This window comes from Loxodonta africana, chromosome 15 (genome assembly GCF_030014295.1).
Source record: "Loxodonta africana isolate mLoxAfr1 chromosome 15, mLoxAfr1.hap2, whole genome shotgun sequence".
Lineage (NCBI taxonomy): Eukaryota > Metazoa > Chordata > Mammalia > Proboscidea > Elephantidae > Loxodonta > Loxodonta africana.
In genome coordinates, this window is record NC_087356.1 from 16,618,279 (window position 1) to 16,634,058 (window position 15,780).

The window sequence follows — 15,780 nt, forward strand, 5'->3', positions numbered from 1 at the left end:
TACTGCCAACTTGGGTTCAACTTAACCATCTACCTTCTTGGCCAGGGGTTCTCAGATAGCCACAGAAAAGGACCCAACTGAATAGATTGGAAAACCTGAACACATCCATGGTCTCTACCCTCAGCTAACCTCTCCATAAAAAAAAGAACCAAACCAAACCCATTGCCATTGAGTCAATTCCAACTCATAGCGATGCCATAGGACAGAGTAGAACTGGCCCATAGAGTTGCCAAGGAGCGCCTGGCAGATTCGAACTGCCGACCTTTTGGTTAGCAGCCATAGCACTTAACCACTGTACCACCAGCATTTCCCTCTCAATACCACATAATAATTCTTTACCTGGGCCTCGTCACTCCATCTACCATTCTCCATATCTCATGGTCTGGCCTGCCTACCTCCTCAGTCTGATCTTGTACACTCTCTTCTTCTCAACTTACCAGAAGCATCACCCTACATACACCATGAAAATCTGGCCTCCCTGCATTTGCTCATTACACCTCCCCAATCCTGGGGAGACGGAGTCCTGAGCAGGGTGGATTCAAGTAGTTGTTCCTTTGGCAGACATATCTCTAGAAATGAGTGCCTCAAGTTATCATAGCTAGATTGCATGAACATCTATTTCATTGATCCCGTGCTTACTGAGCAACCTTAATGGCTGTAGTTTGGCCTTTAAAATATATTTCCAGCAGGAAGAAAATATACTGGTCAAGAGGCATGAGCATTCCTTTGGCAGTTGTATTTTGTATTATAAATTATTTTGTACCCTGGTTTGTACATCAGTCTCTTAGGAGTTTTGTTGCTGTGGTCACTCCTCCCGAGTCTGTTCACTCATGGGTGTACTAGCAAAATTGAGTTTCTGGGTGGAAAAGCCAAGGACCAAACTGTGTTAAATCCACTTAGACAATACGAAAGACAATGCTGGCCTCCTGAGACAGTATATTTCTCATCTCCCTCTCATCAACAATGACTTCTAATGATCTTTACAACTCCAGGATAATTACTGTCTCAAGAGAAAGAAAAGAAAGAAAGAAAACTTGGATGTGATCCTATTTTAGAAAGAAATAATGTTTTTTTTTTATCCTTAATGGACATATATTAAAAAAATATATATATATTAGCTTGTTAAAAACATTCTTGTAACAATACCCAATTTCTTTCTTTTGAAGCTTTGCTTTACAAGCAACCTCTGCAGTTAGTTATCACTTGGTCTTCCAAGTGGACCCAGCCTCTAAGGAAGGGTAAGTGCTATGCCAGCGCCCAGGGTACTCAGACCAGGTATAACTCCTACTATACATTAGTCAATTGACAATATGATTATAAATAACTTTTTTATCAGTTTACCCATTGCTGTAGAGTCAATTCCGACTCATAGCAACCCTATAGGACAGAGTAGAACTGCCTCATAGGGTTTCCAAGGAGCGGCTGGCAGATTTGAACTGCTCACCTCTTTGGTTAGCAGCCAAATGCTTAACCACTGTACGACCAGGGCTCTATCTTATCAGTTTAGATGAAGATAATAAAAATCTCTGCCTAATCAAGCCTAAGGGTCAAGCTTCTGGGCCCATGAAACCATGAAATGAGTGAAACTTAAGACTTAGAAGGAATTAAATTGGCCATAAATTACAGAGTATAAAATTATAATATTTACTATTTGTGAATGCTTATTATGCTATATTTATCTCATTCAATTTTTGCAAAAACTCAAGGACTAGATAAATTAAATGACCAAGCTGATAAGCAATTGAGCAAGGATTTAAACATAGGTTTATCTGCTTCCAAAGCCCACGCTCTTAACCACAGTGCCACACTGACTCCCCTTAGCTAAGTTCATTCATTCAGTTATTCACCAAAAATTTATTAAATACTTATGTTAAACACTGGAAATATAATACATGGCTTCTTGCCACGAAGACCTTACAATTAAGTAGCAGGAGTCTAATACATAAAAATACATATAACAAATTGTTTTAGATGTAGTAATAAAATATGTTCAGCAGGGATATAAAGAAAAGAGTACAAGTGCTACTTGAAAGTAGGGGACAGTGGGAAACTCCCATAGAGTATATAACAGTTGAGTAAGGCATGAAAAGATATGTAGAATTTTACCACGTGGATAAGATTATTTTAGGCAGAGAGAGCAGTCTGGAGAGAAAAGATAGGTAGTCAATAACCAGAATGGTGCACTGGTGGAACTAACTGCAGACGTAGGATTAGTGGGTGGGGGTGGTAAAAGGAGACCAGGCAGATGGGAAGAGGGTTCATGTTCCACACAATGGAGTTTGGGTGTTATCCTGGAGGAAACAGAGAGTCTTGATGAATTTTAGGAGAGCAGTGTCATTATTATACTTGGTTTTAGTTTTCTAGCAAGTACAACTGTAGGGTAGGAACTGTAAAGTGAAAGGGACATTTACTATTGCAACACGGAAGAATGTAGTGAGACTGCTGCCCTCCATGAGCTGGTCATTACATGTCTATTTATACTACATTACATGTAATGTCTATAGAATGAGCTCCTTAATTATGTACTAGTGAACTTATTTTTTGAAAAGTGTATTTTGTAGGGTATGTATACAAAATATATTTGGGCCCAGCATTTTAGCCTATTGTGAGATTCTTTTGAAATGTGTTTGTATCATCTATCAAATTAGCTCTCCCCCTTAGCTTTTTGGAGCCCAGGTGGCACAGTGGTTAAGAGCTCGGCTGCTAACCAAAAGGTCAGCAGTTCGAACTCACCTGCCGCTCCTTGGAAACCCTATAGGGCAGTTCTACTCTGTCCTGTAGGGTCGCTATAAGTCAGAATCAACTCTGATGGCAACAAGTAATGGGTCTCAGCTTTTTATCATTTCCAAATACGGTAACAATGACTTCTAATTCTGTTTAAATATAGATATACTACTCATTGCCTACAGCATGAAGTTCAAACTCTGTCAAAATATGTAAAAGCCTGTTAACATCCTGATGGAGTTTTCTAGGTGATGCAAATGCTTAAGCGCTCGACTACTCACTTAACGGTTGGTGGTTGGAACTCACCCAGAGGCACTTTGGAAGACAGGCCTGGTGATCTGCTTCCAAAAAGTCACAGCCTTCAAAACCCCAATGGAGCGGTTCTACTCTGCATACATGGGGTCGGGGTCATGGTCACTGTAAGTTGGAACTGACTCAACTGCAACTAACAACAACAACATCTTGACAGCTACCATCCTTTCCAGCTCATCTCAAGTCCTTCTCCTCCACACATCTAATGTTTTAACCACACCAAACTGCATTTTGTTCTCCATTCAGGCCTTGTATTTTCAAATGCGCGTACCTCTGCCCACGCTGTTCCATCTGTCTGCAAGACTATCTTGCCCCCTAGACAGGATTGCTCACTTATCTTCGTATTATACATAGCTCTATTATACACTATCATAAGGCATTATGGTCACCTTAAATTTGTCTCCCCTGCTAGACCTTGTCTGTGAGGCCAGGGACTCAATCCTGTTTAAGTTTGTCCTGGAGTGTCAAAGCATAGTGGATGGCTTATTGTTGGAGCTAACTAGATTCAGCTGACTTTGCAGAACAAAATCATAACATACTAAAAACATAAAGCGTGAAAATATCCTTTGTTGCTCTGCTTTGTAAATTACTGGACAATCAATGGTTAATAGCTCTTCAGCTTTCTTTGCTGACCATCCAAACCTATTGCCTACATTGATTTCGACTCGTAGCTACCATATAGGACAGAGCAGAACTGCCCCACAGGGTTTCCAAGGCTGTAAATCTTTGCTGAAGCAGACTGCCACATCTTTCTCCCACAGAGAGGCTGGCGGATTCCAACCTCCAACCTTTCGTTTAGCAGCCAAAGACTTAACCACTATACCACGAAGGCTCCTCTACTGACCATAGGGAGCTAGTTTTCAGGACTGCAACAAAAATTGACTCTTAGTAAATTCTCTTTCTTCTTAGGAAACCTATTGAAGGAAAGTCATACACTTTCACTCTCTTGTGGTCATTTTAGCATTTTTAGGCACTAATGAATCAAAGATGTGTAAAATAAATACTAAACATGCATATAATTTGAATATCAACATTTTTCCTCTTTTGTCCTAAAATACTGAGCAATGTCTCCAACATGCTTTCAATTAGAATATAAATAACACAAGATCAGGAACCTTTAAAGATGAATCAATAATACCACTTTCTGATCAGCTGAATATAGTGCTATTAGAGTTCTGAAAAATTAAAGACAAGGCTATTCTTGGTTGACTACTGTTTTGAAAAGTCTACATTTTTAATGTAGCTGAGTGCTAAACACTTGGGCCTGTGGAACAATGAAGCAATGAAGAGCAGATAGCTGAGATATCGTATACACTGTGTTTGTACACTCCACTGGGTTAGAAAGCCCTTTCCAGACAAGGGTGCTCCCCTTTCAAAGCTTGTTTAGATTGAACATGTTGATGAGATAAATTTCCAAATGCCTTTGGCTTTTCATAGAATATACGTTCACGTTCTCCCCTGCTTTGTGTCTTCTTTTTCAGGGTTTTATCCTTTCTTGACGTTGGTTAAGAAAGATTACACACCTTGCCTGGCCTCAGTTTCAAAAAGTCCCGAGTCTATCTAAGTACCAGGATAAATGCAAATATTGTAGTTAAACCTGTATTTAAACACATTTTTTTTCCCTAGGGCCTAAATGGTTTTAAATGCTTAAACACTGAAGAAAAAAAGATTTTTAGAATGATTCTTGCAATGCTGCATTAACTGTTTTGTTTTTTAATTGACTTAAAATCCCCAAATCAACAGTCTTTTAAAACTAGAATAAAGACATTTACCCATAACAAATTAACGTTAATTGCACTTATAAAATCCACCATTTAAATCTCCTGATAAAGCTTGTGTGTGACCAAAATCTAACACTGTGCATGATGATAAATTTACAGGGTGAACTATTTTTGTCTGCCTCATTGTTTTTTTCCTTCATGCCTATTTTGCTTTGCAAAAGCTTTAGGTCAATTTACTTTTTGAGCTGTTTAAGACCACACCAAATTATTCCTTCAGCACATTTTAAACAATCCCTTCAAGACCTCTTTTTCTTGGCTATGTTTCCAATCTTGGCTTATCACTATAATATTTCATGCTCCATGCTTCTGAAAAAATTCAATATTCAAGAACAAAGTAATCCAGAGCTTTACTTCATTTCACTCTTTTTATGTCCTGAAGCTGTCCCAACTCAATGACCCAGTTTTTATTGTGTCACATCTCACTGTTGCTGACTGCAACCCGCTGGCCTAATCCTTTTCCTTTCCCTTATCAGTTTTCTCTTAATTCAAAAACCTTTTTTTTTTTTTTTTCTTATTCTTTGCACTTCTCCCTTCACGGCTTTTAGATTTTTTTTTGCCTCTCCCTCGGAGACTCAGTGTTCCTGTGGTGGCTCCCCAGAAACACAAAAAGAAATGGGCAACTAAGTTCCCTAAGTCTGTCTTCAGTATTTTCATTGTGCTATCACATCTTTCTCCCATGGACCTACTAGTGGTTTGGAACTGCAGACCCTTCGCTTAGCGGTCCATGGTTCTAACCACTGTGCCACCAGGGCTCCTATCTTTAGAATTGTGGGTGGTGAATGGCAGAAAGTGGTTATTCTATTTGGCAATATACATTAAAAGTCCTTAAAATATTTATACTGTGTGACACAGAAATTTCACTTCTGAGAACCCAGCTTATTAATTAAACGAATAAAATCTGGAAAGAACTATATGCATGAGATGTTCATTACAATGTCGTATATAAAGGCAAAAGAAGAAAACAACACAAATGTCCAACAGGAGGAAAAAAACAGTAGGAGAGAAGTTAAATAAATTATGGTCCATCTACTTGACAGAATATTGTACAATCATTCAAAATAAGGGTTATGTGGCTATCTGGGAAGATGCGCAAATATTTATAATATGTTCAGAAAAGCAAGGTGCAAAATTCAAAGTGCCTATGATCACAACTATGTTTTTTAAAAAGCATTTACGATGGGAAAACTGCAAGAAAACATGACTTTTGCTAATAGCTTTTATTTTCAGGTGGCAGAATTATAGATGATTTTTCTTTCCTTTACTCTCAAAATTTTGTTGTGATTGTTTTTTAATTAACTTTTAAGAAAAATAATGTTAACTTTTGCAAATAAAGAATAATTTAAGTAGGTTATGTCAAGTGAAATATTTTCATAAAAGACTGTTACAGGCAGATCTCTATTTAAGTCTAACAACTGGCGGCAGGGACGGATTTCCCAATAAGCAAGGTATGCACGGGCTTACTTGTGCTTACTTACCGTCATGGATTGAATTATTTCCCCCCCCAAAATGTGTGTATTAACTTGGTTAGCCCATGATTCCGGATATTCTGTGGTTGTCCTCCATTTTGTGATTGTAATTTTATGTTAAAGAGGATTAATGTGGGATTGTAACACCTTTACCAGGTCACATCTCTGATCCAATATAAAGGGAGTTTCCCTGGGGTGTGGCCTGCACCACCTTTTATCTCTTAAGAGGTAAAAGGAAAGGAAAGTAAGCAGGTAGTTGGGAACCTCATACCACCAATAAAGCAGCTCCAGAGTGCATCCTTTGGACCTGAGGTTCCTGGGCTGAGATGTTCCCAGACCAAGGGAAGATTGATGACGAGAGAGAAAGCCTTCCCCTGGAGCCAACGCCCTGAATTTGGACTTGTAGCCTACTAGACAGTGAGAGAACAAATTTCTCTTTGTTAAATGAAACCAGCTATTTGTGGTATTTCTGTTATAGCTGCATTAGATGACTAAGACATTTACTAACCTGTTTTTCACCACCTCTTGTCAAATTGTGTACTACAGATTAGTAAGTAAACACAAGTAACCCCAAGCATACCTTGCTTACTGGCTAAGAGCTTGGCTGCTAATCAAAAAGGTTGGCAGTTTGAATCCACAAGCCGCTCCTTGGAGACCCTATGGGGCAGTTTTACTCTGTCCTATAGGGCTTTTTTTTTTTTTTTTAATAGAGCTGCTGTGAGTCAGAATTGACTCATTGGCAATGTTTTTTTTTTTTGCAGTAAGATTTTGAGTATGCCATTTTATTTACCATTGTGTATTATCCCCAAAATGATGAGTTAAGAAAAAAAGTCCAATGCCTATTGTAAAATGTAAAATAATTTTTAAAAAACTTTTAATAGGTTTTATGCAAGTTAATAATACCGCCCCTGACTTTGTCCAGGCCAGCCAGTTTGCTCTCTACCTCTAGTCTAACTCTTTCATTTTCTGCAGTCTTCAGAGAAATCTCTCTAAAACCTAAACCTGTTGAAACCATTTGGAGATTCAGCATAATAATAAAATCTTTGGCTTAGCTTCCTACAAAAAAAGTCCCTCCCAAATTTCTCTGGCTTATCCTGTCCCTTTCTGCTCATATGCTTTTCCCACTAGCTTTACCAAACTATTTGTAATACCTGAAACAGTACTCACAGTCACTATTGTATCTGTCTCTTAATACTGAACTGAATGTCCACCCATTTTTCAAGTCTCAGGTGTCACTTTCTTTGGGGAGGCTTTCCAGATTCCTCATCTCTTTTGGCTGTCCCTTCTCTGTAATCTTACAGTAGTCCCACTTACCACACTATGCTGTCACTATTTGCTTATCTGCCTTTTCACTGGACAGTAAACTTCTTGTTGACATGTGCAGACAAGGGTGAGTGTGTAAGCATTTACCTCTCCCCCATGCTCAGACAGTGTGAGGCATGGTGAAGGCTGAATGTAGGTGATGGAGGGCTAATGTGCTAATCCTGGACACTAACTGCTGAGTGTTGGAGTCTAGGACCTGCATGAACCCCCAGTGTACTGACATGCCAGCATCTTCTTACCTCAATTTGCTTATACTTACACAGAGAATCATGTGAACTCCAAGAGACAATATTGGTTCGGCCAAAGACGAAAATCATGGTTTTTTATTAAGATAAAAGCAAGCAGATAAACAACTTGGTCATTTCTCGACTGACTTCTTACTTTTTCCCCACCCTTATTATATTCGCATTTTAAGCAATGTATTTATTACAGCAAAATTATTTGAAAATTTTAATAAATCAAATTTTTTCCCCTAATTTTTATGGTCTTAAAAATCTTTTTATAATGATTATGGCTCTAACATTTTAGGTATTAATCTTAGTCCGATATTAGAAGTTTACAAGTATCAGAGAACCTGCTATTTAAAATAAAACTCTGGAAACAATCTTGAAGTAGAAAAGTATTCCTTGACTATCCCCTCATCTGTTTTGTAGGCTTTGTTTTCTTTTTTTAAATAATATCACCTGTCTACTCTTATCTAGGAAACAAATGCAAGCAGATACAAATTTTAGAAAACTGTCCAGACAGAATTGTTTTGAATTTCAAATTATTGGAGTATACCTAGTGACTATTTTGGTACAAAAGATGCCCCGAATAGGGAAAAGATTAATCAAACTGTGCATTGGAAATCTTTGATTCAACTATATAATTTTTTTAATGCAGAAATAACAAATTTAGCTTAAATAGTTTGGTCAGGGGTAATCAAGAGTGAGTGGGAAGTAAAGACATTCTAAAAAGTTAAGCAATGTGCTATGGATTAAATTGTACACCTCCACTGCCAACTCCCCACCCCCCGCCCCAAATATGTGCTGGAATCCTAAACCCCTATACCTGTGGATGTAATCCTGTTTGGAAATAGGGTTTTCTTTCTTATGTTAATTAGATCATACTTGAGTAGGGTGGGTTCTAAATCTAATCACTTCTGAGTTACTGGAAAGAACAGAGTAGCCACAGAGACATATAGAGAAGAGGAAGACAGACACATCTACAAGGACTGTTGGCAGCTACTAGAAGCCGAAACAGACAAGGAAGGACCTCCCCCTAGAACCATGCCCTGAATTCCGACTTCTAGCCTCCTGAATTGTTAGAAAATAAATTCCTATTCTTTAAAGCCACCCACTTGTGGTATTTCTGTTACAGCAATGCTAGGTAACTAAGACACAATATAAGAATGAATAAGGCAAAATGTGGAAATCCTAAGATAGGCACGAATTGCAGAAAAGGAAAATTGGAGAGAACACTTTTTCATGTAACTGTGACTGTCCCTTAGTGAAACGAATTACTTATAAAGGCACAGTTCCCTTTGGGAAGAAGAAAATTTGTGATGAAAATACTGTACCAACAATCCAACAACCATTGATACCCAAGCAATTTTGTTCTTTAAAATGGGTTGCTTTATTCTATTTCCTTAAATAGGTCCCCCTCTATTACCAAAGGAACACACTAATTTAGGATCATGAGGGTAGTCCCTTTGGTGGTCTTAGCTCTCACTACGAAATCAATAGGCACCTGGTTTTTAAATCAAGCCCCATGTGAATTTACTTGGTACGAAGCAGTTCTTCAGTGAACTACGATCTAGTAGGTGAGATCCCAAAGGTAAATAGGCCTCGCGCAGTGCCTGCAACATAGAAGGCTCTCTAATGTTGGTTTTTCCCTCATTCCTTCTCCTGCAATAACAAACTTTGTAACAAAAATAACAAACCCATAGCCCAAAAGAATTGCACAAGACAAAAATGATTTGTTGCTCATAACTGAACATAAATATTTTATAATTTATTGTAAAAAATTTTTACATACTACCATCATAAATACTGAACATGGTTTTATAAAAGTGACAATTTAATGACAAAATAATTCTAGGTACCATGATAACTCACCTCTTTTCTTCTTAACCTCAATAGAACAGCTAAGACTAGGGTTAGACTATAACCCTAGCAGCCACAAAAATTTGATTTCCTGGTTTTGAAATAGAGTTTAATACACAAGAATACTGACAGCTACTTGCATGTGCTACCAGAAAGACAGTCAGATGTACAGCCAAAAAAAAAAAAAAAAAGGATAAAAACCAGTTGGTATCCTGTCAATTCTGACTCCCGGTGACCCACGTGTGTCAGAGTAGAACTGTGCTCTGCGGGATTTTCAATGGTTGATTTTTCAGAAGTAGATGGTCAAGCCCTCCTTCAGAGGTACCTCTGGGGCAGACTGAAACCGCCAAACTTTGGGTTAGCATAGCTGCTAACCGTTTGCACCATCCAGGACCGCCAACAGGTGGGTAGCAGACAAGTTTAAAAGAAATGCACTCATTCCTCTTTACATATTCTAACTAGAAGTATTATAATAATAATAATAAAACTGGTAAACTGCGACCACCAACAGACAGATTTCTAGACACTGGAAAAGTCAACAACAAAATTAAAATATTTGGCATCAAGTGGACAACAGCTAGGTTTTAGGCTTTCATGTACTGTGCAAACAAAGCCTTACCACCCGCCAGCCCTGGAATTTCAGACCTACAGAGTATTCAGTTCAAAACACTTGCTTTGTCCTTTTTCTCATGTTAGGTCTCCAACGTTTTCCTAACTCTTTCAGTCTTCGAGAAGAATCTTTCAGATTTCACACTCAACAGCACCAGGTCAAATTTCTTCTATACATGACCTCATCCTTCTCGCGTCCCCTCTGTTTGCAGAGAGCCGGTCAAAGTCTTGGAGGTGGAAACGGGTTGCCAATTGATTTACCATCCTCTTCAAGGCGAGAAATGCTGCGACAACTTGGAAAGTCAGGAAGAGCGTGAAGATGATATGTATTGCTTTTTCCATTGGCAAACTCTTTAAGCCTTCATTAAACAGCAAGAAGAGAATTAAAGGCAACTGTAACAGAAGACTCAAAAGCCAAAAGCCAGCCAACTCAGGAACCTGGAACAACACACACATTAAGAGTGATAAAATCACTAAAGTACAGTCTTTTGTTCATACAGATAAGCAAGAACTTAGCACTACTATAAGCCCACACTGGGCCAGGATCTGTGGGAATTCAAAAGGAGTCTGACATGGTCCCTTCCTTACAGTCTAGATGGGAAGACAAAAACTAACTTATATGAAACAATCCTAGAATATTACACTTCGGTGGGTAACTAAATGTGGCATTTTCAGGTACAGACTAAATGCTACAAGAAAGAAGACAAGCGAGTGATTAGAGTAGGCAAAAGAGAGACTTCAAGGGTGTAGGCCTTTAAAGCTGGGTAAGAAGAGGAAGAGGTTAAGAAGGTAGCAAGCAAAAATGTGGAATGTGCACGAGAAGGAATCAACACATGAGCCTGGAATAGATGGTTAGGTTGGGAAATAGCCAGAAATACAGTAAGACAGGCTGGGTGGGGCCTAATTATGAAGGGCCTCGAAAAACCACAGACCTCTTTAGCCATTATCCCGAAGCTCTGATAACAGTAAATGCTTAGGCAGCATTTACTGGCATAGGAAATTGGTTTATAATTTTCTTATTCAGAAAACAAACATGTTTAATTGACCAAGTATTTTCACAAACAAGGAGGAGGAGGGGAAAAGACTATCAGTTCTTAAGCACTTACTATGTTCAGGTACTTGATATAAATCATTTCATTTAATCCCAACACACCTGTGAGGTAAATATTATTTTTCCCATTTTATATATGAGGAAACCATGGCTTGAGAGATTAAGCAAGCTGATCACAATGACAAAAGTAGAAACGTTAGAGGCTGGCCTTAAATTCAGGCCTACGTACCTTGTATCACTTTTCATGGCTATGAAAACCCCATTGCATTACGTGCAGCACTGAACGAAAAGAAAAGACCCTACCTTCTCCTGTAGGTTACCCATGTAGCCCAGATACAACCGGATGACCTCAATTAAGGTTACTAGGATGATAATAGTGACCACAATAAATTTGTAGTAATCAGGCAAGATTGGATACTAAAAAAAAAAGAAAGAAACACATTTATAAAATTTCATATAGTAAAACTCACCGAGGATAGAGTAGAATAATTTGAACTTTAATTTTATTGACAGTGTAACAATGCCAGGGATGGGAAGAGACCTCAGCGTCGGTGTTGAAGCGGAGACTTACCTTTATGTGAAGCATCATAACGCTGCTCACCCACCAAAGTGGGAAAAAGTAAGTGTTAAAATAAAGTGACATCTGCAGTGCCAAACTGGAGACCATTTCATCATCTACGGAAGAAAGAGAGAGAAAAGGCACCAACTCTAAATGCTGGTCTATGCCCGGCAAACCCTTTCATTCCTTAGAATTAACAACTATAGTATTGGCTCAACGGAACTCTGTATTTTAAGCCTATTGATAAATCATTGGCAGTGAAAGGAATATTCATCATAATACCATTTAGCTGGTGTTCAAATATTGCCGATTGGGGGTATGCTTCATATTTTTCAATTACTTTACGATTTTGCCATGAGAGTCTGTGGACTCTTCTGCACACTGCTAGTATAGATTAAATGTGGAATAGCAATATGAGACTTCTTGAACAGATACGAATAATTGTCATTATCTCCTTTGTAGAGTTCTATGTTAACAGCCCATAAAATAAAGACATAAAATACATAAAAACTAGTCTCTCACATATAAACTAATCTCTTCCAAAAACTACTCTCCCCAAATTATAATCAGATTCACTACCCTTTCCATCATATTCTAACCCCACCCATCCTTTAATGGCCAATTCAATGCCACTTCCCATAAATCCTCCTTGATCCTGTTCCTCTGCCCTAGCGGAAATCTCCTTCCCCTCTGGGTACTTAGCACTCTAACCTGTGTATGAGATGAGTTAGCAAAGAACCACACTCTCCCAGTTCCAGGCACAGCCCGGTGCACTGAAGAGAACATCGGTGTGAGAGTATGTCATGGATTGAATTATGTCCCCTACAAAATGTGTGTATCAACTTGGTTAAGCCCTGTGTAGTTGTCCTCCATTTTGTGATTTTATGTTCAGAGGATTAGGGTGGGATTGTAACACCACCCTTACTCAGGTCACCTCCCTGATCCAAGGTAAAGGGATTTTCCCTGGGGTGTGGCCTATACCACCTTTTATCTCTCAAGAAATAAAAGAACAGGGAAGCAAGCAGAGCGTGGGGGACCTCCTACCACCAAGAAAGCGGCACCAGGAGCACAATGCGTCCTTTGGACCCAGGGTCCCTGTGCCTGATAAGCTCCCCGACCAACCATGAGAAGACTGAGGACAAGGACTTTCCTCCAGAGCCAATAGAGAGAGAAAGCCTTCCTCTGGAGCTGACGCCTTAAATTTGGACTTTTAGCCTACTGTGAGGAAATAAATTTCTCTTTGTTAAAGCCTGCCACTTGTGGTATTTCTGTTACAGCAGCACTAGATGACTAAGACAGAGTCCAACTCAGCTGGACCTCCATTCCCTGACTTTGGATGCCAGACCTGGGATATGTTATTTAACCTCTTTGAGCCTCAATTTCTTCATCTGTAAAATGTTAACATGAAACTGAGCTTGGAAACCCTGGCTGCTAACCAAAAGGTTGGCAGTTTGAATCCACCACGCGCTCCTTCGAAACCGTATGGGACATAGGTCCTATAGGGTTGCTATGAGTCAGAATTGACTCAGTGGCAACGGGTGTACAGTAAAATGACCTTACAGGGTGCTTGTGAGGATTAGAAAGAATAAAAATTATTTCACCCTAGCCCTGTGCCTTGCACTTAGTACGCACTCAATAAAAAGTAGTACCCTTTCCTTCTTCTCTTCTACCTATACACAGGCTCGTCGTGAGCACAGATCATATCCTACTCCAAACTGAAGCCCTCACAGAACCACTGTCTTGCTTTACAACAGTAAATACCAAGCACACCTAACCTGAAAGAACGAATTAACGGAAACAAGCTGTCATAAGGACATTACCAATGTAGCCATTAGTGAAAAATGAGTTCCATTTATCTAAGCCTGATTACATAATACCTTTTGCTTTTATGTAAAGGAGAAAGGTCCTAAATTAAGAATTTGATTGAAAAAATTGAACCCTACAAAACACATCCTAAAATTGACTAAATTCTAACAATCTAAGAACAGACACATATTTTGAAATCAATTGCTCTAAATGCAGGAATTTACAAAGGTTGTAAAATAATTCTTTTAAAAAGGTGGGTTTTTTTTCCTTTTTCTCTACAACTGAGTATTTTTTAATCTGTCATTTAACAAATTTTAAAATGTAAGAAATAGTCATGGTCTCTCGTAGCAAGAAGGGTTCACTGAGCTAGAATATGTCTGATGATTATGAACTTTTTAATAGAATTTTTATTGTTTTTTTTTTTAAATTGAAGAATAATGTTTTGTGATGCATGAAACCCGTATGAAATTCAAATCACAGTGTCTACAAATAAAGTTTTATATATGCCCATTCACTTCTTGTCTGTTGTTGCCACAGAAACCACATGGCCCACAAAGCCTAAAACTTACTACCCGGCCTTTCACAGAAAAACTTGGCTGACCCCTGATTTAAATCACTACCTTGCATAGTCAGGTTTTAGTGTCTGTTAAGCCTCAGCTTTAGTATCAGAAACGAGAAAACCTAATTTTTCATATTATGTCTTTCTCTGTACCTCCTAAATCATAAAGAGGCCTAAAATTTGGGGGAACAGGCAAGCGATCAATGTGACAAACTGCAACTATGGAAACTGCTTTTCTTTGCCCCCTTAAAAAAAAAAAAATCCTTAAAACCAGTCAGAAGAAAAAGTTTCTATTTCTGAACAGAGTTCAGTGATGAAAACCGAATGGGTTTGGTCGGACAGGATGGTATCTGTCATCAAGATTAGGAGGAAACTGTTTTGGAGGAAACTGCGTTATCACTTGTCATCCTGTTGAATGCAGCACCGTGACTTTGTTACCAGATTTAGGAAAAGAGCTATATATAGTGGAGGAGGAGAAGGCAGGGAAGGGGACAAGTCGAAGGCCGTCTACTGTGGCAGCTGCCACTCTGAAGTGAACAGAGGTTTAAAATGACTCATTAAAAAATGTTTCTTTCATCTCTTCTGCTGGAAAACGTACTTGTGGAGGAAGATGCTTGTCCTGCGGGGAAGAGAGAAAAGGCAAAGGTATTTCCCAGGAGGGCGGGGGTAATGATAACGCCACTTGGGTTGTTTCCCCCGATCCTACCCAGAAAACCTGGGCAGGGGCAGAGGAAAATCAACGTCGGCCTTCGCAAAGGCGCGGGACCCAGCACACGGGGAAGGCAGCTTTTTAATTTTTTTTTTTTTTTAAGTATCCTCGCAGGCAGTGCTGCGCCTCATACGACACAAAGGCCCGCGCCAAATCTGCTGCGGCGCTTCCAACGCGCCTCCCGGTCCACAGCTTGAGCCGACCTGGACTGGACCGCGGTCGGGGCCCGGCCCAGCCAAGAAGCCAAAGCGCTCCGCGCACCACGGTGACCTAGCTGAAGGCGGAATCGCCATCTTAGGTGCGGGCAAAATCTGGCTGCTCAAAAAACCCGCGTCAGGCCCTAGGCGGGCCACACCCTCTGCGCTGGGCTTCGGCCACTCACCCGGACCCTCGGTGTACTCCGGCCCGGTCCGGTTGGAGTCGCTGAACACGCTCCGGCTGAAGTTTCCCAGCCGCTGGCGGACCGGATCCGGCAGCTCCATGCCTGGGCCTCAGTACCCCTCGCCCCTCAGATACAGTCGAGTCTGCGGGCGCCGTGGCGCTCTGCGGTCCCCATGGCAACCGGGCGGCGCGAGACGCGGCGGGGCCTGGACAGGCGCTCAGGGCGGCACTGCAGGGGCCGAGTCTGCCGAGTCGAGTGTGCGGGTCGCAGCCTGCGCGCGGTGGAGGAGGTGTGTGGAGAGCGCCGCGGTGGTGTTCCGAACGGCAGATTCTTTAGTCCCGTTTAAGCTCCACCGTCTTCAAAAACAACAGCCTAATAAGAATAAATGATCTGGGGTTGAATTGTGATGCAAGGA

At 40.1% G+C, this 15,780-nt stretch overlaps 1 protein-coding gene across 1 annotated transcript; it reads right to left on the reverse strand.

The window, feature by feature from the left end:
* Positions 1-9,379: 9,379 nt before the first annotated feature.
* TMEM17 (transmembrane protein 17) lies at positions 9,380-15,567 on the reverse strand. Its single transcript, XM_003413630.4, has 4 exons — positions 15,366-15,567; positions 11,922-12,025; positions 11,654-11,767; positions 9,380-10,737 (listed from the first exon to the last, which is right to left on the reverse strand). The coding sequence occupies exons 1-4, from the start codon at positions 15,463-15,465 to the stop codon at positions 10,459-10,461; spliced, it is 597 nt and encodes a 198-aa protein (XP_003413678.1). The 5' UTR covers positions 15,466-15,567; the 3' UTR covers positions 9,380-10,458.
* Between the last annotated feature and the right edge of the window lie 213 nt (positions 15,568-15,780).